We start from the raw sequence: 24,384 nt of genomic DNA, 5'->3' as shown, positions 1-24,384 counted from the left end.
TTTCTGAAACATTGTATGTGATTTGAGTGATGTTTATATATATTATAACTTTATATTGTATTAGTTATATTATTAAAATTATATAATTGTTAATATAATTTAATATATGTATAGGCTACGGAAATGGTTATTTATTTGTTTTTAAAATCAAAATTATTTATTTAATAACTAAAACCATTTATTTATTACACCTCATGAAATGAATTACTTATAGTATCCTTTAAAAATCAGCTTGAAATAAAATTTGTTGCTTTCGATATGATGTAGTGTTTTTAAAGTTTTTCTATCAATTTAGTCCATTTTTTTCATTACATACCTACACGTTGCTAAAAGGATAGTTGGCGCAAAATACTTGACAGTTTAGAACATGTATGATTACTTCTTATTTGATTTTTTCCTTAAAATAGTCTACATTAATATTTTATTTCCACCCCATCTAAAATGAAGAGCTTCCCCATTTTACCTTTCACTTTTGCTACAATTGTGTGTGTTAATTAGTAAAAAACTTCGGTGATGTCGGGTGAGAAATTATTTTTTTTCTGAAGTTTTTGTAAATTTTTTCGGTGATAATTTTAATTTGAATGTCCTGACATTTTAAAAGCGCAGTTATCTACATTTATTATTTTACTACGTACCAATTATACCCATGGAGATCAGACCAAGATTTCTGCATGCCGCCATGTTATTATTTCATTGCATACGGCTCTTTCGTCGTTTCGTAGTTGCTGCTGGGATTGAAATCAAATTACCGCGCCGTGTAAAGTGTTATAAATGTGGGTAAGTCTTTATTTAGACCAGGATTTTATTATTTCGTAATTTTCGTATAATCACTATTTTCTCGGTGATGATGCTTTAATTTATAATTATAAATAACGGCGGGTAGTCTATAAAAAAGAAAGTTAAGCCGATAAGCACTGCCTTGAAGTTTGGTGGAGAATGGGGCAGTTAGTGAGTTTGATGTTTTGAATTTGTAAGTGATTTGAAATGTACAAATATTGTTACCAAGGGAAGTTAATGCATGTTTAAAACTTGGTTGTATGGATATTTGTTGTAAAGGCGTGAGCAATTTACTTGTTTTTTGTGAAATGAAGCTTTAGTATACGAATGTGTTTCCAATTAAAAACATTAATATTGGCGTTTAATAGGTGTGTGTGTGTTTGTGTGTGGGTTTTTAAAGTTAGTAGTAACAAATATATAGAGTATGTAATAACTTTAATGTTAATTGTTTTGTTTTCAACAGTGAGGTTAGGTTAAAAAAAAACTTGTTGGCTTTACTAATTGCAGAGTTTCATTGGTTTCCAACGGGTACTGTTGATGGTCACTTCATGTACGATTATTTTGGTTTTTTTGAAATATTTGTGTTCTTCTGATATCTTAGATTGGAGTAATCATTAACGAATTCCCATACATTTAAGAGGTGCTGGAAGAAAGTGTTCAGCCAATTCGTATTGATCTTTTGCACATAATGTATTTTACATTCCTTTTTTTTTTTACTCATCTAAGTGCCCTGCTAAATGTTTGGTCTTTCCCGGTAGTATAAACCAATTAATATTGTTATAAGTATACACAAATCATTTAAGTCACTCGTAAAAACTTACATTTGAATGGTGCAGTTTTTAAAATCATGAACTTGGTGGCCCATATTTACCTGAGGGTTGCAAAATGTATTTAAATGAATTGTGGCTTGTCATTAGTTTGCCAGTGATTGTATAGTTTTAAACTTGCTTCTAAACATAACAAAGTTGGAATTAAGTTGGATCATGGCACAGAGAGACTGCCGACGTTCTGCAGTTGGCATAAAACAGTTGGAGTGAGCGTTACTTTATTACTAGGTAGTAGTTAGTAATAGCTTTAGGGCTTATGCATTTTAATGGGTATATAGGCTAATATGTTAAATCGTGGGCTGCTGTAAAATAAGAAAAATAGTAACTAAAGTGAAAGATTAGTTATGTTAGGTTTTTTTAATTATAAATTTAGCTGACCTAACCTAACTAAACTTTCACTTCCTGTTTGTCATCAAATGCCTTGAAGGTTATTTGCATGGAGGTGAGATAGACCATATGCAGAAGGGTTCAAGTAGAAGTGAAGGAAAATAAGTGAGCCATGCACTGCCTCGGTGCTTTGTGCCATTATAAATCATTTGAATTTGTTTTGCTGAATAAGGTTCTCAGTAATTAATTTTGATGTTCATCAAAGTGTGAAATTGTATTTAATGTTAATCTAAGTAATAAGTAATAAGGTAATAAGTAATAAACTAAGTAATTGTATCTTCGTCTGCATGAGATGGAGGTTCTGAACATGTGAAGGAAATTAATACAGTTTATTTCTGTTACAAGCGCATGACACAACAGTCAATGAGAGCAGAGTAGGTTGGCTTTTTGGCGGGAGGTGGGAACTGTCATCATATATTGACAAGAAATTGTCATGATATGATCTTTGTTACTTAGGTAATTCCTGTTATAAAAAAGAATAATAGTTATTATCTAGACAAGTGACCCGTAATTAATGTACATTGAAAATACTATAAAGGTTTTATGGTTCCTTAAATATTGTTCACTAAAATTTTTGCATAAGCTATCATGCTCTCATATAATTTTTGAGTAGAAAAATAGTATTTATAAGCCTGCTAGTTAGCAATTATGAGAGGAAAATACTTATCATTACCTACCAATAAATGTTGATTCAATGCAAACTTTCACTGACTTTATTTATGTGTAAAATTAAATTGTGGACCAGTTTTACACATATTTTGTGCACAGTCATGTGCATGGCTTGCCATCCTATGTACTCATATTTTATAACTGTGCACCCAGCTTTATAATGTTATACACATTGAGTGAGCAATCTAATATAAAGCTATGAAGACATCAAAAATAAGTGTTGACTTTTAATAGTAAGCAATAAGTTAGATAGCTGTGAAATATACATTTATAAACAAATCTTCTATCAACCAGTATTAATTAACATTATTTTAAAGAAAACTATCCATTCAACTCATAACGTAAATTACCTTTTACAAAGTTATTTCACAAGAACAGTCTTCATTTTAGTTAGTAGTTGGCAGCCAAATGTTAGCAGGAATGCTAGTATCTTGCTGGCTTTGACTAGGGATATGATTGGCCCAGCGGGTTAGTTCATGCCATGCGACAAGAAGAAGAGGAAGCCAAACACTAGGACGGCGGCACTTTAAGACGTCTGGCGACGGCTGTAGTTATTTTTCTCTTTATTTTCCAGAAGCCGCAGCTGTACACATTTATCATTTTATTGGAAATAATAAAAATTTTGTACTTTTATTCATGTAGCTTAACATATTACAGTATTGTAATAAAATTCCACTATCAAAAACTTCATTTATTTACAAATAAAATCAGACTTGCTGTTTGTTCCTGCACATACAATCATCTGCGACATCTTTGATTGGCTCTCATCATTTGTAACTTCCACCAGTGTTACCAGTGCTGATTAGCAGCTGACCATCATACAGACCAAATTAAAATTAATAAATTCTGTATGCATGGCCTTGCCCTGCTGTAATGTGACAGGCAGCTTAGCCAATCAGATGCTAATCATTGGCAGACATGTAAAATGTCACTCCATTTGATATTCCTGCAGAATTTTGCTGGATTTTCCTGGTTTGACTGTGCACACCATCCATAATCATTGAAAAAATATTGTTTTTAAGATGTTTTGTCAATTGATTCAGTTTTTTATGTGTAAACATCTTACTTGGTTCTTGGTGTACAGCATTTGGTAGGAGTAATTTTGTGAAAATAGATGAAAGTCAATGAAAGGAAATGTTACACAAAGATGGCAGAACCATGTACAGCAAAAAAAAAAACACAGCATACAGCCACTTTTGTAAACATTAGGGTACGTACCAAATGTATGAGTGTACCGAATGAAACTTTGATAGTAAAACTACTTTGGAATATATTTGGTAAAATAGAATAGTCATAGTAGAAAGTAATCCCAAGTTTTAAAATATGTACATAAGAAAATTCTCCTTCCCAACCCCCAATACTGATGGTGCAGAGGAAGAATGCTCGGTTGATAAGCACAAGAGATAATATTTGACATGGTTCAAACCTCGTCACTGAAAAAAATTCTAATAACAGATTACTACTGACTTATACAAATTGGGCTTTAAGCAAATATATATATGAACATGGGCGTAGATCCCTGGGACACGGGCTGCGTGGGGCCCCCCTGGAAATTTCGTGTATATAATTACATTTTATTGGTTTATCTTATTGTTATAATATTATTAAATACATAGCTCAGTCCATTGTATTATTTCATACTAGGTAAGCCTATAACCTTTATTTTTACCTAAAATAAAATAAATTAAATTTACTAATAAATTAATGCCCATGAATTTGCATAGGTATTAAAAAGTTGAAATTTTATAATAATATAACTATCCTTTAAATCTTAGTTATAATTTATAGTTATCGTATTTGTGCAGAAATGTTTTAGTATTAAGTGTTTAATTAATTTTAACAAGATGGGCATTATTTTAATAAACTTTATTGTCAAGCAAGTCCAAAGCCGGGGTTTTGTATTTTTCCAATTCTGTTTTTGCACTGTTCGTGTTGCAATCTGCATGTTATAGTGGCAATTACTGTTTACGATTTGGGCAGCAAATTCTATCAGCAGGACACATTTCCATGTGGGTTTTCTAAGGCCGGGTTTATAAACTACCCAAGAAACACAACACAAGTAACGCACATTTTAAGTTTATTTGCAACATTAGAACACATGAATTTGCTCGTTACCGAGGTTAGATGTTGACACATCACTGGGAAGTACTGAAAGACATTCTCACTTTTTTTTACATTTCTTTGGTAGATAGTATTTATTATGATGCAGCTAACTTCACTTTATGATCTCATTTATTCATTAAATTTGCATGAGATATAATATGAGAACATAGGCTCAGTTACTGGGCTTAGATTTGAGTAAAATGGTGCATTATCTTATCTAAGTAAAAAATAAAAAAGTATTAAGTTATTACAGTACAATACCTATGTCATAATATATAATGCAATAAGATTTTATAAATGTAGGCTTGCAATAATTTAGGAATTAATTTTTCATAATAGCTCCTTGCTTGTAAATATATTTTACAAAAAACAATTTAAAAAATGTATTTGTTGATTGTTTGAAATAAGTCTCATTGTTGGAGTGCTGTTACTTAGACTAAAAATTAGAACTCGAATTTCAATACTCTACAAATTGCACATTACATTTACTGTTTAATTTTGAGCATATTAATTGACATATGAAATAAATTTCAGAAACTATTTGCAACCAAGGAAACAGCAAAAATTATTTCTAATAGTGTAGATGTTTTTCTTTTAAAAACAATGTTGGCAATAAATTTACATTCATTAATAAACAGTGGGGTTTGCACGTTATTGCATGTACAGTAAACTCCCTATTATCCGCGGGCAGATGATCCGCGCCTGCTACGAAAAAATACAGCACATATGTAAATCTGTATTTTATTACAAGTGAGCAAATTTGAACTCTCCTGACTAGTGTTTTGTGTGCAGTATACAGTAAAACGCCACAGGCCGTCTTGGAACTCACTCAGTAGGCTGGCATGCGTTGCTATTTTTGTCTCTGTCGCACTTTGTTTATAGTCGTATGGTTGCTTTTTTAGTGTCTAATGAAGTCTCTGAGTACGTACAGTACTGTATCCTTGTTACGAAGCAAGTAGGATACCGAGCACTTTTATGTTTACATTACTGAAATGTATTGTGTTAATTACACTGGCCAACAATAAATATGTTTCGGGCTTAAAAATACCCAATTATTATGTATTTTCACCCCCTGAGTTCAAAAATCACCTCGAAAATAACCAACTAGCTCTTGTTTTCAAGATACAGTAACATGTCACTTTTTACATGCTCAACTTTCACTTTGTTGAGAAATTTAGTTTTTGGATGTTGGTACACCTGTTAACTGACAAAACCAAACGTTGTACAGCTATTTTGAGGTTATATGTGATTTCTGTTCTTCAGATAGTGCTCGATGTGGTTTCTGTTGTTTTCTTATTTTAATTTAATGTTTTGGAGTGATATTTAAGTGTACTAAACCAAAATGCCATGAAGTTGTGTGAATTCAGTGAATAACTTTTGTTACATTTGTGGTGAAGTAACATTTTCATCACAGAAACGCAATCTTACTCTTGCTGTTAAGACTGCTTATCAGCATTATTTTGGAGTTGTGATAGGTGACCAAGATAAGTCGTGGGCTCCACATATATGTTGTAACTCTTGTTCAGTTACTTTAAGAGAATGGCTGAAAAATAAAAAACGATCTATGCCTTTTGCTGTTTCCATGGTTTGGCGGGAGCCTAAAAACCATATAAATGACTGCTATTTCTGCTTGACTCCACCAATATGGAATGTCAACAAAGAAAAAAAGAACAGTTCAATACCCAAATATTCCTTCGGATATTTGACCAATTCCACATTCAGATGGTTTACCAATACCTACCCCACCCCCACAGTTATGAACTTGAAGTGGAAAATCAAGATAGTGCAGAAGAACTCAGCCAGCCTAGCACATCTCACGACCCTGATTTTAAGGAAACAGATGATAAACCGCACAGACTGAGTCTAGCGGAATTAAGTGATCTCATTCGAGACCTTGATTTGTCAAAGGATAAGGCAGAACTTCTAGGCTCAAAACTACAGCAGTGGGATCTTCTCCAGATCCAGGGTATCACAGTATAGACAGCGTTCGAAGGATCTCTCTCCTTTTTTTTAAAAAAGAAAAACAACCTTGTAGTATGCTGCAACGATAATGGCTTGATGAAATGTTTGAATTTGAACCATGATCCTACTGAATGGAGGCTATTCATAGATTCGTCGAAGCTTAGTTTGAAAGCGGTATTACTTCACAACGGTAACCGTCTTCCTTCTATTTCTGTTGGACATGCAGTTCACATGAAAGAGACTTATGAAAACATGAAAACCCTCCTCCACTCAATTAAATATGCTGAACACAAGTGGAAAATCTGTGATGATTAAAGGTCATCGCTATAATTTTAGGAATGCAACTGGGGTATACTAAATACTACTGCTTTTTATGTATGTGGGACAGTAGGGATAGGAAATCACATTACATTCAAACAGACTGGCCTGCAAGAAATCTTGGCCCTAGTGGGAAAAAATGTTGTTTTCCTGCCTCTCGTCGACCCGAAAGATATATTTCTTCCACCACTACATATAAAACTCGGTTTGATGAAAAACTTTGTCAAATGCATGAACAAAGAAGGAGAGGCCTTTAGATATTTGAGGGAAAAATTTGCTTTCTTAAGTGATGCAAAAGTTAAGGAAGGTGTTTTTGTTGGGCCACAAATTCGGGAGCTTGTGAAGGATCCTGCGTTTGACAGAGTTTTGGAGGGGAAAGAAAAGGAAGCTTGGAATGCGTTCAAGGGAGTTATTAAAGGTTTTTTTGGGGAACAAAAGAGAAAACTATGTTCAGTTGGTGAGGATACTTCTACAAAAATATCATGAACTTGGATGCAACATGTCTCTGAAAAATCATTTTCTCCACTCTCATCTAGACTTTTTCCCTCCTAGTTGTGGTGAGGTCAGTGATGAACACGGTGAGAGAATCCATCAGGCTATTTCTGTAATGGAACAAAGATATCGGGGCCGTTGGAATGAATCAATGCTTGCAGATTACTGTTGGTGCGTGTGTAGGGATGCTCCAGAACTCACCTACAAGAGACAGGCCGAAAGAAAAATGAAATCCACGTGATGGGAATAATATCTAACCTGCCAAGTATTCTGCCATTAATTTTCAACTTTTAAAAAAATTTAACTACTATTTAATAAATCCAAATTAATTTATAATGTTGATAAACTTATGGTTTAAAATTTACAGATTTGCCACAATTTGTTAACGTTATATATTTTGACCCATGGTGTATCACAGAAACTAGAGCTAATAAAATTGTTTCATTGTCATTTTCATTTTTTCAACCCAAAATTAGTAAGATTTGACTCGTGAAGTGAAGGAAACATAACAAAAATATTTTTTGTTGGCCAGTGTATTCAGTAAAATACTAACATTTTAGCATCATTATAAATATTTTTACTACTTATTAATTGTAACTTTTACTGAACACAAATTTTTAGATTTTTAAGTAGAAATTAATGTTTCCTTTTTTGTTTCCCATTTTCGGCTCTTTTGCGGATTATCCGCGATTTTCACTATCCGCGGTAGCCCTGCCACTTAATTTCGCGGATAATCGGGAGTGTACTGTAGTTATAAAACTAAACTGTAGGCCTAATCAGTTTTTCGTATAATGGTATAAATTGGTACATTGTAACAACCTATAGCACTACTCATCCTTAGATTGCAGTGTGCATTTAATTTGATATTTACTTACTCTTTCCAATATACAATTTCTGCGATTAGAACTGTCCTTGTTTCAGTGTTCTCTGTTTCCCCACATTCACCAAAAATTTTTTATACACAATATTAAATTAAAAAAACTGTATTAAAATATACCTATCTAAAATATTGTAGCCTATTTTGTAAAGTAAAATATGAATAAGAATTTTAGAAATACATTTTCCTGTTATATTCTCAAATCAAGAGTGTCATCTGATATTAATGTTTAGTTTCTTAGGAGATGTTATTGAAAGATGCCATCTTCAATTGTTTTTGTCAGCAATTTTTTATAACATTTAATGTTTAAATTTTTGCCCTTTTGAGCATAGCACATAATTTAATTGAATGCCTTGTAATTTATAGTGACTGACTACAAATCTTACATGTATTATATATTATGTAACTGACTTGTTCTACATCCCAGAGCCTATGCTCATGTGGGATCAACAGAATGTAAATTAATGTTAAAAATAGTTTCTCCTGTGAAATAATAATTGGTGTGTGGCATTGGTTTTTTATTGTCAGAATTACTACAACTGTGAGAGAATGCTTAATGAAAATCAAATAGTAAAATTTAAAAAAATTATAAAACTTATTATGTTTAAAGATAGTATAAATAAGATTGTTAGGGTTAACAAGCTAGGTAGTTACAATCTGGCAACAGTGGTCTCCATTTATTCTGTATTGCAATGTAAGCGTAAGAAATCATCTTGGTTTGAACACGGTCTAGGACATTGCTTTCAATAGTGCCTTTGAATATATATATATATACTGTATAGAAGTCGCCAGCCCAGGTTAAAATTTCTTATACGGTTTTGAGGTAGTTGGTTAAATCACCGACGCAATCGCCACCATCTCTAGGGCATCGACTTGTGGTGGTCCCTAGCGGACAAGTGTCGAACTCTTCAAACACCCCTTCCCCCTCCCATGGAACGAACTTGGCTGCAGTGAATGATAGGTGGGGGGTGCGGGGAATGACAGCGGGCGACAGTGCTGCGCTCTAACGTATAAATAACAACTAAGACGATACAGGGCATTACGGCAGCACACTGCAGCGGTGAAGTTCCCAAGCTGCTCATCATACGCTTCTGAAAAACGTAGAGTAAATCCTATCCACTCGCGACTTCTATACAGTATATATATTCAAAGATAGTGCCAAATACAAAATATTAACTTCCTGATGAGTAGGCAACTCGCAATATGCTAGGGTGATCGTTTTGTCTTTCAGTGCTGTAAAGTATTGAAGATTTTTCGAAATGGTTACTGATTTAGACGTCCAGTTTTAGAACTATGGAGTGTTATTTAGTTTTACGGAAACAGAGAAACTTAATAACTTGACAGAATTATTGTGTGTCTATTAGGCTTTTGTATGATAAATTCTGCACATACATGGCACAGTAATTTTGGGGGAAAAAAATTGGTTGTCTGTAAAGTCGGTTTACGGACGATAGTTTAACGTGACGTCATAACAAAACATTGATGAAATGATTGATCCAGAAGAAAATGAAATATATTCGGCCTGAGACTGAGCCGTAATATGTTTTTGCAACCAAACCATTTAGGCATTAAATACATATTATATTCTTTGAGAAACAATTTTTTTTTTTTTTAATTTTTCTATCTTTTGTGTGATAAAATTTACCTCTGCATACTTTTATGAATAAAATTGAATCATTTTTATTGAATTATCACTATTTTTTATGGATACAAAGAAGGAGTGAAATGTCTAAAATTTAATTAGTAAATTTACTTTTATTGCATTCATTAATTCAAATATATTTATTACTTTTGAAGTGTAGGGCGTGCCATATTTATTTTTACAAGTACAAAAAAAATTGCAGTGGCCGGGGTTCAATCCGTCTACCTTTAGATTGGTAGTCTGCGATGCTAACTGCACGGCTACGAGGCCATATTGAAAATGATTGTTTCAGATTATATATTTTGTTTTGTGTTGTGGGAGTTTTAAAAATGTATGTAGTTTGCCATGGTTATGTCTTATAGTGGTAGGCGGGAAATTAAAAATATATTGTCGGTTGCAAATCGGTGGACGATCGTTAAATTACATAATATTAATAATTCAAACGACGAAAATATGATTGAAAAGTCAAATCGGTTGTTGTTCCAATCGAGTGGAAGAGAGATGCCACACAAGTGTATAATGAGCAAACAGGACACATCCGTAGTGGGACATCCGTAGTGGGACAATGTGTGTTACGGGACACTTTTATGTGCGTGCAGCCGGCGTTCATCGATTTATTAGACGTCACGTCAAAACATTTTGATTAAATTTCATTTATCTTGCAGGTGTGCTATAAAAACAAAGCTTTTTTGTTTTTTTAATTTCCAAGCATGCAATGTTTGCATTTTCGAATGCTAATTTATTAGAAGGTAGAATTTTGTAAATTCCTACCTAACTTAAATACAAATTTTTGTACTTATTTTAGTTTTTTTAATATGAAGTTGGTTTATGACTTGTGAAATTTTTAACTATTTAATTGATGGATTAGCTAATTTATAATTGTGTTTATTATTTTTGGAGTCTATTGTTTGCCTGAACTTTAACATGTTTGCTTTACGTGTGTTTTTTAAATGCATAAATGTGATTACTGAAATGTGCCTGGAAGTTGGTAGCACTGGTCCTGTAAAAGGGGCACTATAACAATTAGTAGAAATATTATGCAATGGCGGAATGAATATACAACTTTATGTATGTGTGTTAAATGCTACTGTTGTAAGGTTACATATCACTATAACAGATCACTGCTTGCAATTGGATACACTATTTTATTGATTGTAGAATTGAAGTTGCTATACTTGTTGTTTAAAATTAATGATAGTGCTGTAGTTTAAAAAGTTTTTTTTTCTTAATTAGTTTTAGTGCAGTGAAAAAAAATATTGATAAAAATATTTTTTATGCATTCAGTTTTGCATACACATATACCATGTAATTTCATCTTTATTTATAGTGAATAAATTATTTAATTTTTGTTTGTGTTGCAAATGAATAGTATGTATGTTAAGTCCATTTTCTTTTCTTTTTTATGTTTCAGGTTGGTGTCATGGTAGTTGTAAATGGACAGTGTGTTTGTTAGAGCAGTATTAGTGGTGCCAACATATGTGCAATCATGGTGAGTGTGCCTACAGTACTATCAGAGTACGTGACGACCTTGGCTGACCTGATATACTTATCTGCCAGATCTCGGATAAGTTGTTTCAGTGTATGGTTTCACGGGGGTAAATGAAACCCATAGCACACCTTTACAGTGCCTATCATGGTATACTATCTTCTGTCTGTTGTCTTGAAATTTTTCTCATTGCTCTTCAGCGCTGTAATGGTATAATTCTGTTGCAACAGTATGTGGGTCATGAGAAATGCTTGTGAGTGAAGAGAAATAGTTAAAGACCACCACATGATTTACAGTAGTTTTTGTTATATCACGAACAGATTAATTTGGTACAAAAATCTCATGTTAATGCGTACATGTATTGAGTATCATTCTATTGCGTCATGGTGATTACAAAAAATAGTTAGATAAATTACAAATTATCACATTGCCATCCCAAATCAGCTAAGCAGTAGTTAAATTTCAGGCAAAGGATACCAAACAAAATATAGTATACAAAAACTAAGGGTGCTGTTACATTCAGAATCACAGATAGGTCTGCACAAGTGTTGTGTGATGTTGTCGAGGGCCAGATATTATTTTTTTTTGGAATAAATTGAGGGCCCGACAGATAAAATTAATGTAATATTTAATTTATTACAAAATTTTGTAATGCATTATTTTGTAGAATAACCAATAAATTCAATATGTGATATATGGTGGAGGAACAAAAAATAACTATTTTAAAGAGGGTGTATAGTAGTTACAAATAAAGGTTTGATTAGAGTTATTCCATGAAACAACCTATTTTAATATATATATATATAATATTTTCAATATTTATGTGAGACACTGTATGCAGGCAACTTATAATACATGCATGCAAACAAAGATGCTAATACATGACAGTATAACTGATAATATTTATTAGTTGGAGGAAGATAAAATGGGCCGCAGTGGAAGATGCAGCGGGCCGGATGTGGCCCACAAGCCGCCGGTTGGTCATCATTGGTCTACATGAGTTTTGTGGTATTGGTTATAGCCATTTAAATGAGGAAGTAGTTTATGTACTCCATTATTATTATCACTGCAAGTGCACACTCCTTCTCAAAGCTGGGGAGGCTTCATGCTGGCCAACATTGTCATTGTAGTACAGCAGTTTTAGGGCAAACGCAAACTTGACATCAACCTTAGTAGGTAGACTACACTGAGCAAAATTGTAAAAAGTTCTTTGCTGAAGCACGTGGCTTAAGCCCTGAAAGGACCATGCACTCCCTCCATGAGCTTGTCGTAAGCTCTGACCAGGCTACTGTGGTCTAGGTCAGGTCATATTTAAAGGTGAAGGGGTGATAACCATCTGCTCTTTCCACTTTAGAGACAGCTTATATACATCCGGCCCGCTGCATCTTCCACTGCGGCCCATTTTATCTTCCTCCAACTAATAAATATTATCAGTTTTACTGTCATGTATTAGCATCTTTGTTTGCATGCATGTATTATAAGTTGCCTGCATACAGTGTCTCACAGAAATATTGAAAATATTATATATATATATATATATATATATATATATATATATATATATATATATATATATATATATATATATATATATATATATATATATTAAAATAGGTTGTTTCATGGAATAACTCTAATCAAACCTTTATTTGTAACTACTATACACCCTCTTTAAAAGAGTTATTTTTTATTCCTCCACCATATATCACATATTGAATTTATTGTTTATTCTACAAAATAATGCATTACAAAATTTTGTAATAAATTAAATATTACATTAATTCTATCTGTCGGGCCCTCAATTTATTCCAAAAAAAAAAAAATAATATCTGGCCCTCGACAACATTACACAACACTTGTGCAGACCTATCTGTGTTTCTGAATGTAACAGCACCCTTAGTTTTTGTATACTATATTTTGTTTGGTATCCTTTGCCTGTATCCTAACTACTGCTTAGCTGATTTGGGATGGCAATGTGATAATTTGTAATTTATCTAACTATTTTTTGTAATCACCATGACACAATAGAATGATACTCAATACATGTACGCATTAACATGAGATTTTTGTACCAAATTAATCTGTTCGTGATATAACAAAAACTACTGTAAATCATGTGGTGGTCTTTAACTATTTCTCTTCACTCACAAGCATTTCTCATGACCCACATACTGTTGCAACAGAATTATACCATTACAGCGCTGAAGAGCAATTTTTTATATATATATATATATATATATATATATATATATATATAATATGTGTGTGTGTATATACACACACCCTTTCATAGAATAGTTTTGTTACAATTTACACCCCATACATACAAGATACCACACTACATGTCTGTTAGTGCAGCTTCAAGTGTAAAAAGTTGTATTTTTTTTTTAAATAAACTCCCTTTAAAATATAATAGGTGAATACATAATGAAATACATATTGAACTTAAGTACAGTGATTGATAGAATCAGTGTACAGATTGTATAGCTTCTTAGTTTTGGTTCTTATATAGTAAAACATCTTTTGTAAAAACCATATTTTTTCTCTTACGGCTGGCTTTTAACACTCCATTTTGGTTATTTCAATTTTATGTCGTCTGTTTTGCATTTGTTGTTTGGTCTAACAAATTTTGTCTCTAGATGTTTACTGAACATTATTTGTGAGCTGTAAAATTTCATACAAGTGATTGTTGTGAACACTTGCGTGGGCTTTAATATTTTTTTAATGAATAGGTACTATCATGTTTCGTTATATACAAAAATTAAAATATGTTGCGTCAATTTTAGTTTTGTTTTGTTTTATTTTCAAATAGAATGCACAGACGAATCCAAACACTTCCAAAATAGGTTGCTCACTCATTCAACACATATTCGCCTGTCGAAAAATGCTTGCGGCTCGGGCAATGAAAATTAAGGAAAACACACGTAGATCAAGTTCTTCAGTAACCTTTTACTGGAAATATCCTAAATCTGTGCGGCCTCATACACGGCCGCACCTGGCGAAAACCCGTGAGCCGCCGAAAGCGCCCTTGTCTAGCAGCGATCGACCAGCGACTGACGAAGTCATGCCACCGTTTCCTCCACGCAGGGAGGAGAAGTCACATGACCTCACCGACCAATCACACGCACGCTTCATTCACACTTACAGATACAAGCCAATAAGAACACAGCAAAGATACAATGAAAACGATTTTTGTACATAGAAACAGGGACTTCCCATTCTCGTTCTCTCTCCCACACCGTGAGACAGCAGTTATCACTCAGTTCCCACGCAGTGGAGGAATCCCAGCTTTTATCTCTCTCTGAGGGGAATTACTGTTTCGTTCTCACTTGCACTTAGAGGCCTCTTATGCCTCTCTCTTTCTACACATTATCCCAGACACAGTCCCTTGTTCTATAACTATTATGCAACCCGTTAATGAAAATTAAGAACAGCAATGATAATACAAATTACTTTAAAAAATTAAACTTATTTAGAAAAAACCTGAAAAAGTAGGCCCAAACAGGCAAAAATCCAGTACAGCGATTTATTTGTGAATAATTACATAAAAAATAGTAATGATTGAAAATGTCTGTTAGAATACAAGGTAAATTCTTAAAACACATAGCAAGTGAAATATCAACTCTTAAATACATAAAAACAGTAAAATATCATTAGAAAGACTTTTTAAGAAATATTTACATGCATAAAAATAGTTTAAAAGAAAAATATTTAGCTAGGAGGGCAGGTTTCTTGCAACGTTACAGTACCTTGTGACAAAATACAAATTCTCAAAAGAGCTATCACAATAAATTCACGGGAAGAGTCATAATAATAGAAAATAGCAAAGATAAAATAAGATAACTATAATGGTGTCTGTGGACGTAGCCTTAAGATTAGTGCATAAATTCGCTGGTCTGGCGTAGAACCTTATTTGCAATATGTGTTTGGGCCACAGGCCTCGCAAGGCGAGGTGAAGACATTGCTGCATCATCAAGCTGCCACATTCGTCGAGCAGCTTAAACAAGTTGTTTGACTTTTTCTTCAAATCATGCAGCCCAGTTGCAGATAAGAAACTTCAGTTTGCTTAATAGTGTAATATTTTTATTTTTAACCTTATTGGTGGCAAAATTGAAAAACCAAGTCCTACACTCAGCTCTATTTTTAAAATCACAGCAGTTAAATAACTATGCAAGATTATTTTTATTAAAAAAAAATTAATAAGTTGTAGCTAAAAACAAATTTAAGGGCTAGTAGAAAGATGCAAAGCAAGAATTAGAGCAATACAATGCTTAAGCAAAATCTAATTTAAATGATGTAAATGTTTAAAATATAGTACCTGAGCAACTAGTTTTTCCAAATTGGTACTGCCAAATAAGATAGAGGTGTGAAATGACCTTAATACTTTATACTTTCACATAGATTGGTGCAGGAATAAGCAAGCCACACATATGTATTCCCTTAATTGCCAGTCTGCTTGCTAGGACAGATTGTTCTCGACAAACATTTATAAAGGAACAGGTTTTAAGTCGTTTGTTACTGTACACAAAAACAAATTTGCTACTATTGGAATTTTAAACATAAAACAATTGGACTAGCAGAAAAATGTTAGAAAACTTTTGATATTCTCAACACCTTAAATTACAACAAAATAATCAGTTATTTTACAACTATCACATAACAGTAGCAAAAAAAAATGTTTTATTTAGAATGTATAATTTTTTATCTTTCTAACAAAAAAAATAATCAATTAATAAGTAGACCAAGGTATCTTTCTAGCAAAAGGAACTTGAAAGTTGTAATCAGCTCTTTTATTAGACCTTTAAAATGTGTCATTGCAGTGAAAAAAATTCCTATGTGTTTTTTATGCTCCTTTTTCATACTTTATTTAGTATTTATTTTAAATATCTCATACCAGCTTTACCTTTATATCAGAACCCAAATTCTGAGTTGGAATTTTTGCAAACAATTATTAAACTTTTCAAAGAATGGTAATGCTTTTTGGTAGTCCAGGAACACAAATGTGTTAGTAGTACTTGAAGGTAGCCTTTTGCATGTAGGCAAAACTTTTGAAAGTGAATTTTAACTAGTGGCTTAAGATTCTGGCCTAGAAGGGTTAATGCTTGTACAAATGGTGTTGCGTAGATGTTGTTCCACACTCCCTGAAGGCGACCTGGTGTTTGTTCTAGACTCGTTGCACCATGATGGGACATCAGCTGATGACGGTGTGCGTGTTTTGTGTCCTGTGCACCAGCCGTTCACAGTGCTCGTTACACAGTTCCAGTTGGTCTCACAGACAGAACAAACTTGTCGCCGGCTCGAAAGACCTAAACCCTCTGAAGCCCCCGGCCGCCGGCCTGCCGCCGGTGGTCGCCAGCAGGGGTCGCCGCGAGGCGCACCTCCCCACGGATCTGGCAGGCCCCGGGGAGTCCTACTTCATCAGGAAAGTGTTTGAGAAGTTTGGCGACGGTGAGACGATGACTCTGAGAGGCTTCGAGCAGCTGTTGAGGAGCATGGGACTGGAGCAGCTCGCCGCGAAGGGTGCGGTGGGCCGGACTGATAGTGTGGAGGGGGTGTTGCTCGTGAACTCTGCTAGTGACAAGAGCAATGGTATGTATAGAATGCCGGATGTCTTGGGTCAAGTACTCCATTTACTAATAGCACTGCTTAGTAAGCTCATTATCTATGTAGAGGAAACTTTACCGTCTCCTCTGTTAAAGGAGCGTTTTATAAGATGTAACTAGCCATTGCGAGCTACTGGTGTGTTCAATGCATCATTATTGAGCCACACGCAGTTTTCGTGTGCGATTCCAGTTGCAAGACCGGTCTTCTTAGTTCTGTTGTAAAATTGCGGGTTCAGTTTCAACAATATTAGTTCATCAAATGTTTTCTTCCTCGTTTACTTATAAAAATAAAACTATAACACTTATATCAATTATTAAGTAAAGAATGTTATTAGTGTTTTGAAGTTAGCAGGCTGCAGTCCTATCATGTCACTGTTGTTGTATCTTTGATTAGCATGACACCTTAAGAAGATTTGTGTTAAGAAATTAATGTTCCTGGTTAACAATCATTTATAATTTAGAAGATTACCTTTTTTTAAATAAATTTTTCTGGTTACTAAGCATACTTAAGTGTTAATTTTCAGAATATTTCAAATATGGTAGCACTATCAGCAACATCTGATAGGTTTCTCCATGATGCAGAAATGTAAGTTGGGATCAGAGCTAATTGTGGCAGGAGCTGATACGTGAACAAGACTTATCACTTTTCCTATGCTATTGCCTCAGTTAATAACAGGGTTAAAGACAGTCACTTGTGTTATGTAATGTAGTGCCTTCTTTTTAGTTATATAGGTTAGTGTATTTATTCTCGGTACAAAATTTGTGCTTGTGTTTTCAGTTTTGTGTTTCACCTTATCATTTAGTATATAAAATAAATCTGGAGACAATTCTGATGATAAACAATACATTGATGCTCTTGAAGTATCATGTAACCATATGGCATGTTACTCAGTTATTTTACCTCAAGTTCTGTCATGTATCTTCATTACATACTTTCAGCGACTGTGCCAAAAGCAAGAGTGGGTATAGTTACTGTGCCAGCTACAGAGTCTTCCAATGGTTCCTCAAAATCAAAGGTATTTACTTCATTTTGCCATTTTTAAATACTATGTATAATTAAGGTGTTTTTACCATTTTCAATAAAATAATGTATATTTGCATGAAAGCAGTATAAATTATTTTATGAGGCCACCGTTAAGTAATCTCGTAGTCACTTTATACAGAAACAATGCCTGTGGCAGTTTTGATTTGAAACATTGTACCTGTATTGTATTTGTGTGAAAATTTTATTATTTACTAAACTGAGTCAATGTATTGATATTTATTTATTGTTAACTTTTAATATAATAAGCTTATCCTGTACTTGAGTGCTTAAGAATGTTATTGCTTTACTATTGAAAGCCAGAGTTTTGTGATTTCAGTGGTTTGAGAATAAATTCTGTTAAGAGTTATAGCTGACTAGTAACAGCAATTTTGAAAAGCTTTTTCAACTTACTTGTCATAAATTATCTACTTGTCCTCCATTTAGTTTCCTTTTTAAAAAATATTTGGTTACAACTGCTAGTGTAGCGTTATGGAAAAGCTTTCAATGAAACCCATTGCAGTGTTTGTTTGAAACTTGTTCGTAAACATTTCTTGATGTGTTGTTGCAGTGTCTGAACAGTCATGACCTGTTTTCATCCTTCTCCGGCTCGCTGCAGAAGGGGGAAACCTCCATGGATGTACTCTCTCCGTCTAGTTTCTCGCTGCTCTGCCCCAGTCTGCTGTATCAGCTTGTGGCGGCCAGTAAGATGGAGAGGCTAGCAGGCTGCATAGACGGGCCTTTCTACCATGCTCAAGTAGAAGTTGTGAAAATGGCAATAGATACTGATTTGAAATCAGGTACTTATTTAGTTTTTGTTTTTATAATATTTATTAAATATATAATGAAACTGTGAATTTTAATACAGTGAAACCCCGTATTTACGTTAACGGTATTTACGTTTTCCCGTTATTTACCTCCTTTGTTTTTGGCCCAATTTATTTTCCATAAGGCGGTATATGTCGTTTTCACGCTTATTACGTCGGAAAAATTGCTTCATTCCCGTTATTAACGTCTCGTTCAGTGTTTACAAACACCGAAACATGGCCGCCATAGAAGAAAGATACATCAAAAGCTGCGTATGTGAATGCGTTCGCGTCGTGAACAGTGCAAGTAACCTTGCACTATTCACAGTACTTCTATTTCCACAGCTTTCCGCTACGAGCGCTGGTAGTATCATTGGCTTTAGCGGTAAATGTATTTGACACATCTTTAACTCTTTGTCGTTATTAATATCTGTGAGAAAATGGAGAAAGTGAAACAACGAAAAACTATTACAGTTGCCGATAAAATCAAAATAATTGGCAAATTCGACGAATATGTTGGATCACGTGTGGACCTTGCGAAAGAACTTTCAATCCCTGTGAGTACTCTTAATACCATCATCAAAAGCCGAGAAACCATCACTGCAAATGCCGCGCAATGTGGGCCAAGTGCTAAAAAACGTAAATATGTGAAGGACTCGAAATTCAAACAGCTGGAAGATATTCTTCTTGAGTGGTTTTCTGGTGCACGTGCCGCAAATTTACCAATAAATGGTATAATACTGAGATAAAAAGCACGTGTTATTGCCTCTAGGCTGGGAATTCAAGATTTCTCAGCTTCCAATGGATGGATTGATCGGTTTAAGCAGCGTCACAATATTGTTTACAAGGTGGTTTGTGGCGAAAGCAAAAGTGTGGATGTGGAGACTGTGGAACATTGGAAGGAAATGCTACAGGAAAAAATTGCTGGGTTCGACCCAAAAAATGTTTTCAATGCCGACGAAACAGGGTTGTTTTTCAATGTTCTACCAGACAAAACCTTTAGTTTTAAAGGGGAAACGTGTCACGGAGGTAAGCTCAGCAAGCAACGGATTACTGTGTTATTGCTTACCAATGCAGATGGAAGTGAAAAATTCCCCCTTTATGTCATTGGCAAAGTGAGGAAACCTCGATGTTTTAAAAACATCAAGTCACTCCCAACAAAGTACGAAGCAAACACCAAAGCCTGGATGACCAATGCTTTGTTTCAGAGCCAGTTGCATGCATTTGATTCAAAAATGGCTTTGCAAAATAGGAAAGTTCTTCTTTTCATAGATCAGTGCTCTGCTCACAAAGCAACCATCCAGCTTCGCAACACTGATATTGTCTTCTTCCCAGCAAACTGCACGAGTGAGCTACAGCCCCTTGACTTGGGTATCATTCAGGCATTCAAGTTTTTGTACCGCAGATACCTAGTTTCAAGGGCAGTAACAATGCTTGATGTTGGAAAAGACCCTTCTTTGATGGAAGATAAATCTGCTGACTGCATTGCATTACATGAGAGGGTGTTGCAGGAGAAAATATTTCAAGATTACGTGGATGTGGACAGTCAGGTGATCACTTCGGAAGTGCAATGTATAGAAGATATTGTAGAAAGCCATGTCAGTACTTCTCAACAGGATACTGACGAAGATGATGATGATGATGAAGAAGTGACAACACCCACGAGTAAAGATGCTCTTGCTGCTCTTCAAACTCTGCGAGACTACATTGGAGTATCTGCTGGTGAAAACTGTGATGGTGTTTTTGATAACTTTTATACTTTAGAGAAGCAGATCATGTGCATGAACACTCAAAGATGCAAGCAAACCAAGATTTCTGATTATTTTACAAAGAAATAGACCTAAGTTAGGCATGAAAGTTTTTGCACATAAGCCTACAAAACTTTTTTATGGTAACATTTTATCATGGCACACATTGCTTCAGTGTTGTATTTACACAATTTTATAAGTTATATGTTGTAAATTTATTTTGGTTTACATAGGCCTAATGAAGGATTTTTTTAAGATATTTCGTTCACTGTGTCTTTTTTTGATGTCTCTGACTACTGAAGTAAAAGGAGTGCATTAAACCAGGTATGTTACATTTTAAAAATATGTTTCCCTCAATTTACACTTTCCTGGTATTTACACTTTTTGACTCTGTTCCCCTGAAAAGTGTAAATAAGGGGTTTCACTGTATCTATTATTATTAGTCCTGTGCAAATATTAGTTTGTTAGTTTGAATCAAATACTAATATTGAATTAAAATATTAGAAATGAAAGTTAAAATCTCACTAAAAAATATTTACATGTTTTGTAAATATTTCTAAAAAAAAAATTAGATAATAAAGTGAAAGTTGGTTAAGTCAGCTAAAATAATTATATGGAAAATGTTTGTTAAAATATTTAAATTATGAAATGTTTTGTTTTAAATTATGCAGTATAAAGAATATTCTTCTTTAAATTATATAAACTATCAAAATTGTTAACTTTATATTTTAATGTCTTATTCTAAATTACTCTTTGCAATTCCGAGTTTTGCATCTACATTAATTTTAGCTTCTTTTTTTTTTTTTTTTTCATTACGGAATTAGTTGGCAAACTGAAAAAAAACACCGGAAAGGAAACTAAGGATTTGTTATTTTTCTTAAGACAAGGGTGCTAACACACACACAGCTTGTGAACATTACGAACCTTCGATATATAGAGTACAAGCATTATCGAGCACTGACGTGTATAAAAATAAATTTTTTATACGTAAAGTCTCTTCATAGATAAATGCAGTGAGAGGGCTGCTACTGTCTCACATGGTGGTAGATTATTGCGTCTTTTGATTTTTACAGCGTAGTTTTTTTTAATTGATGTCCATGTTAATTAAATTGCAGTTTTGTCTGTTGTAGTCCATGGTCATAGATTTTTGCTTATTTCTCCATTCTAAATTCTACACATGACGTAACAAATACTCATAGTTTGGTAATTGTTTATTTTAAATTTCAAACATCAAAAATTGTTTGTGTTTTCAATTGCCATTGCGATTTTCCCCTACCGTTTAGCAGGACAGTATTGAAATTAGTGTCCAGCAATAAATTTAGATTCATGCGTAAGTCTAAAAAATTTAATTCAAAACTGACTATTAAAATTTGTTTTATTTATATTATCAAATGATAAATTACTAATTTTGCAAGTAATTATATTATTGTGATACTTCGTCCAAATTTTTAAGTATGTATTACCTTTTTAGAAACAAGTTATAAATGTTTTTGTATCAAAATTAGACATTTTTTTATTTTTAAATCAATAAATTTTTATGACTAAATCAGCTAGTTTCATTTACCAGAAAAGTGTGCCACTCCTGATTATTAGAAGCATTTTGGCTTTCGAAAAATATCATTTAACAGCACATTTGAGTATGTGTGTTTTTAGAAGTTTGAATTGAATTCATTTTCACTGTCCAAAAATTTTTGCTGATTTACATCTACATTCAGAGCTTTTCGCAACAGTGGACATAAAATCTTTGGTTTAGTTTTTGTTGTAGTTCTAAATAAGACGTTGAATGCTCCTGACCTAAACAATTCCGTCCTTTTTGCGGCATTATCTAAATTTATGTGTACAATGGAAAAAGTCCATTTTTAAACACATGAATGTCCAAGCAAATGTACATCCATGCATTCAAAATCACATTTATTATTCTCTAAGCCTTAAAATTTAATTTATGGAATTATATTAATTTGTACGCTACACAACCAAGCCTCTGAGTGAAAAAAGTTAATGGAAATTTTTAACTCTTTGTAAGTTAAGTTAACCTAAATTTTTTTGGGGCTTCTAGCAATGTAAAATTGAAGCATTTTGGTGATCCCCCCATTTGCAGTGTGGCTGTACTCTTCGCTGAGCATCCTGGGCATCAGCCTGTGCGGCCTGCTGGGGGTGGTGGTGATACCGTTCATGCAGAAGGCATTCTACCAGAAGATGCTGCAGTTCCTGGTGGCCCTGGCCATCGGCACGCTGTGCGGCGACGCCCTGCTGCACCTTCTGCCCCACGTACGCTCGACGAGTCCTGCTCCTGGGCAGTGCACATGCCTGCAGTGATCATCCATTACTCGCCTGCCGCCAAGTAGATCTGTGTTCCGTTCCCCACAGGGTTTAATCCAGATTTTTCGAAAGTGTGAAAACAGGCGTTTGCAGTGAGCTGGTGATTTTTCGTGGGGTACTCTTTGCACTTTTTCAATGTTCCATTCTCATCGCATCATCCTTGTATACAATGACCGTGATGTTAATGAGATGCTAAGCCGTAACTCATTCGTTTCAGGCATTTAGGTGCGAAGTAATGTAAAGCAATATTTTGATAAATGAGAGATTCCTTCTCCGACACTTGTTCTTCTATTCGGGGGCTCCCCTCCTCAGAAAGGAAGCGGGCAGCAAATTTTTCAGATGCTTTTAGGATCTTGATGGCTACCTCACCACTAGGTAGTGGAGTCACGGTAGGTACAGCCAAAGCTTGTTCAGTCTTAATGAGGCAGGGATTTCCATCCAGAGCATGTGCAAGATATACCATCCGTAAAAGACAAGCCGAGACACATTCCAGTATAAGGCCATTTATTTTACTCAACCAAATCTTACCACCTTGGCACACTGAAAGTTGCCCCCTATAGTCACAACTCTGAGAAAAGGAGACAGGATGGAAAGCGGAACTGTCTGCGTTGATCCTGCAGTCTTCAGTTGTGCTACCCGCACTATGCTGCAGAAAGGCGTCAGTAAAAAAAGACGAAGGGAACATGTCTTTAAACTGATGGTTAAGAGTAGTTTACCTGTCAAGATTATGCGCTACTACATGTCTGGAAACAGATAGTCGTGTTAGCTTTTCAAGATACGTAGTGATATTATAAACAGGTTGGAAGCAATGAGAACGAAAATTTCTCCTGTCTAATCTTTGGCATGGCTGCCACACATTTTTTTTATCGCTAGAGACAAATATTTAATGGTTTTATTTTTAGGCTAATTTAGTTTATAAAACAGAATATTTTGGTGGTTACTATTTTTATTTAGTTATAAAGATTTACTACTCAACAAATATGAAACTAAAATATTTCTTAGTGCTTATTTTACAAACAGTCTCATTTTGTTTGCTACATGATGCACTGGGACAGATTTACTCTGTGAATGGCTGATGCAATGGTCTGGATGAGAGAGTGATGAAGAGGGGAGTAGGGGGATCTCCACGTCTGTAGGCAGTTGTGGTACGTTCAAATTTTACGTGCATTATTCATGATTGTTGATGTTGTAAATGAGTAATTGCTTTTTTGGTGTATAAAATAACAGATAAAATACCGTATTTACTCGAATAATCGTTGCCATCGCTTAATCGTCGCACCTATTGTTTAAGACAATGAATTTGGTAGTTAAGATTCTCCTCATAATCGTCGCACCCAAATTTATTGA

General features: G+C 34.2%; 1 protein-coding gene across 4 annotated transcripts in view; it reads left to right on the top strand.

Annotated features, from left to right (window-relative positions):
• Positions 1 to 328: 328 nt before the first annotated feature.
• Positions 329 to 24,384, top strand: part of LOC134528155 (zinc transporter foi) — a 50,745-nt gene continuing 26,689 nt past the window's right edge. Inside the window, exons 1-6 of one of the 4 annotated variants that reach the window (XM_063361501.1) lie at positions 329 to 520; positions 11,466 to 11,543; positions 16,709 to 17,129; positions 18,083 to 18,159; positions 18,736 to 18,964; positions 22,817 to 22,986. In XM_063361501.1, the coding sequence (XP_063217571.1) occupies positions 11,541 to 11,543; positions 16,709 to 17,129; positions 18,083 to 18,159; positions 18,736 to 18,964; positions 22,817 to 22,986 (900 nt within the window). In that variant the 5' untranslated portion in view covers positions 329 to 520; positions 11,466 to 11,540. The other 3 variants (XM_063361499.1, XM_063361498.1, XM_063361500.1) reach the window with 3 other exon arrangements.

Source organism: Bacillus rossius, chromosome 1 (genome assembly GCF_032445375.1).
Source record: "Bacillus rossius redtenbacheri isolate Brsri chromosome 1, Brsri_v3, whole genome shotgun sequence".
Lineage (NCBI taxonomy): Eukaryota > Metazoa > Arthropoda > Insecta > Phasmatodea > Bacillidae > Bacillus > Bacillus rossius.
This window is presented reverse-complemented; position numbering and strand designations above follow the sequence as displayed.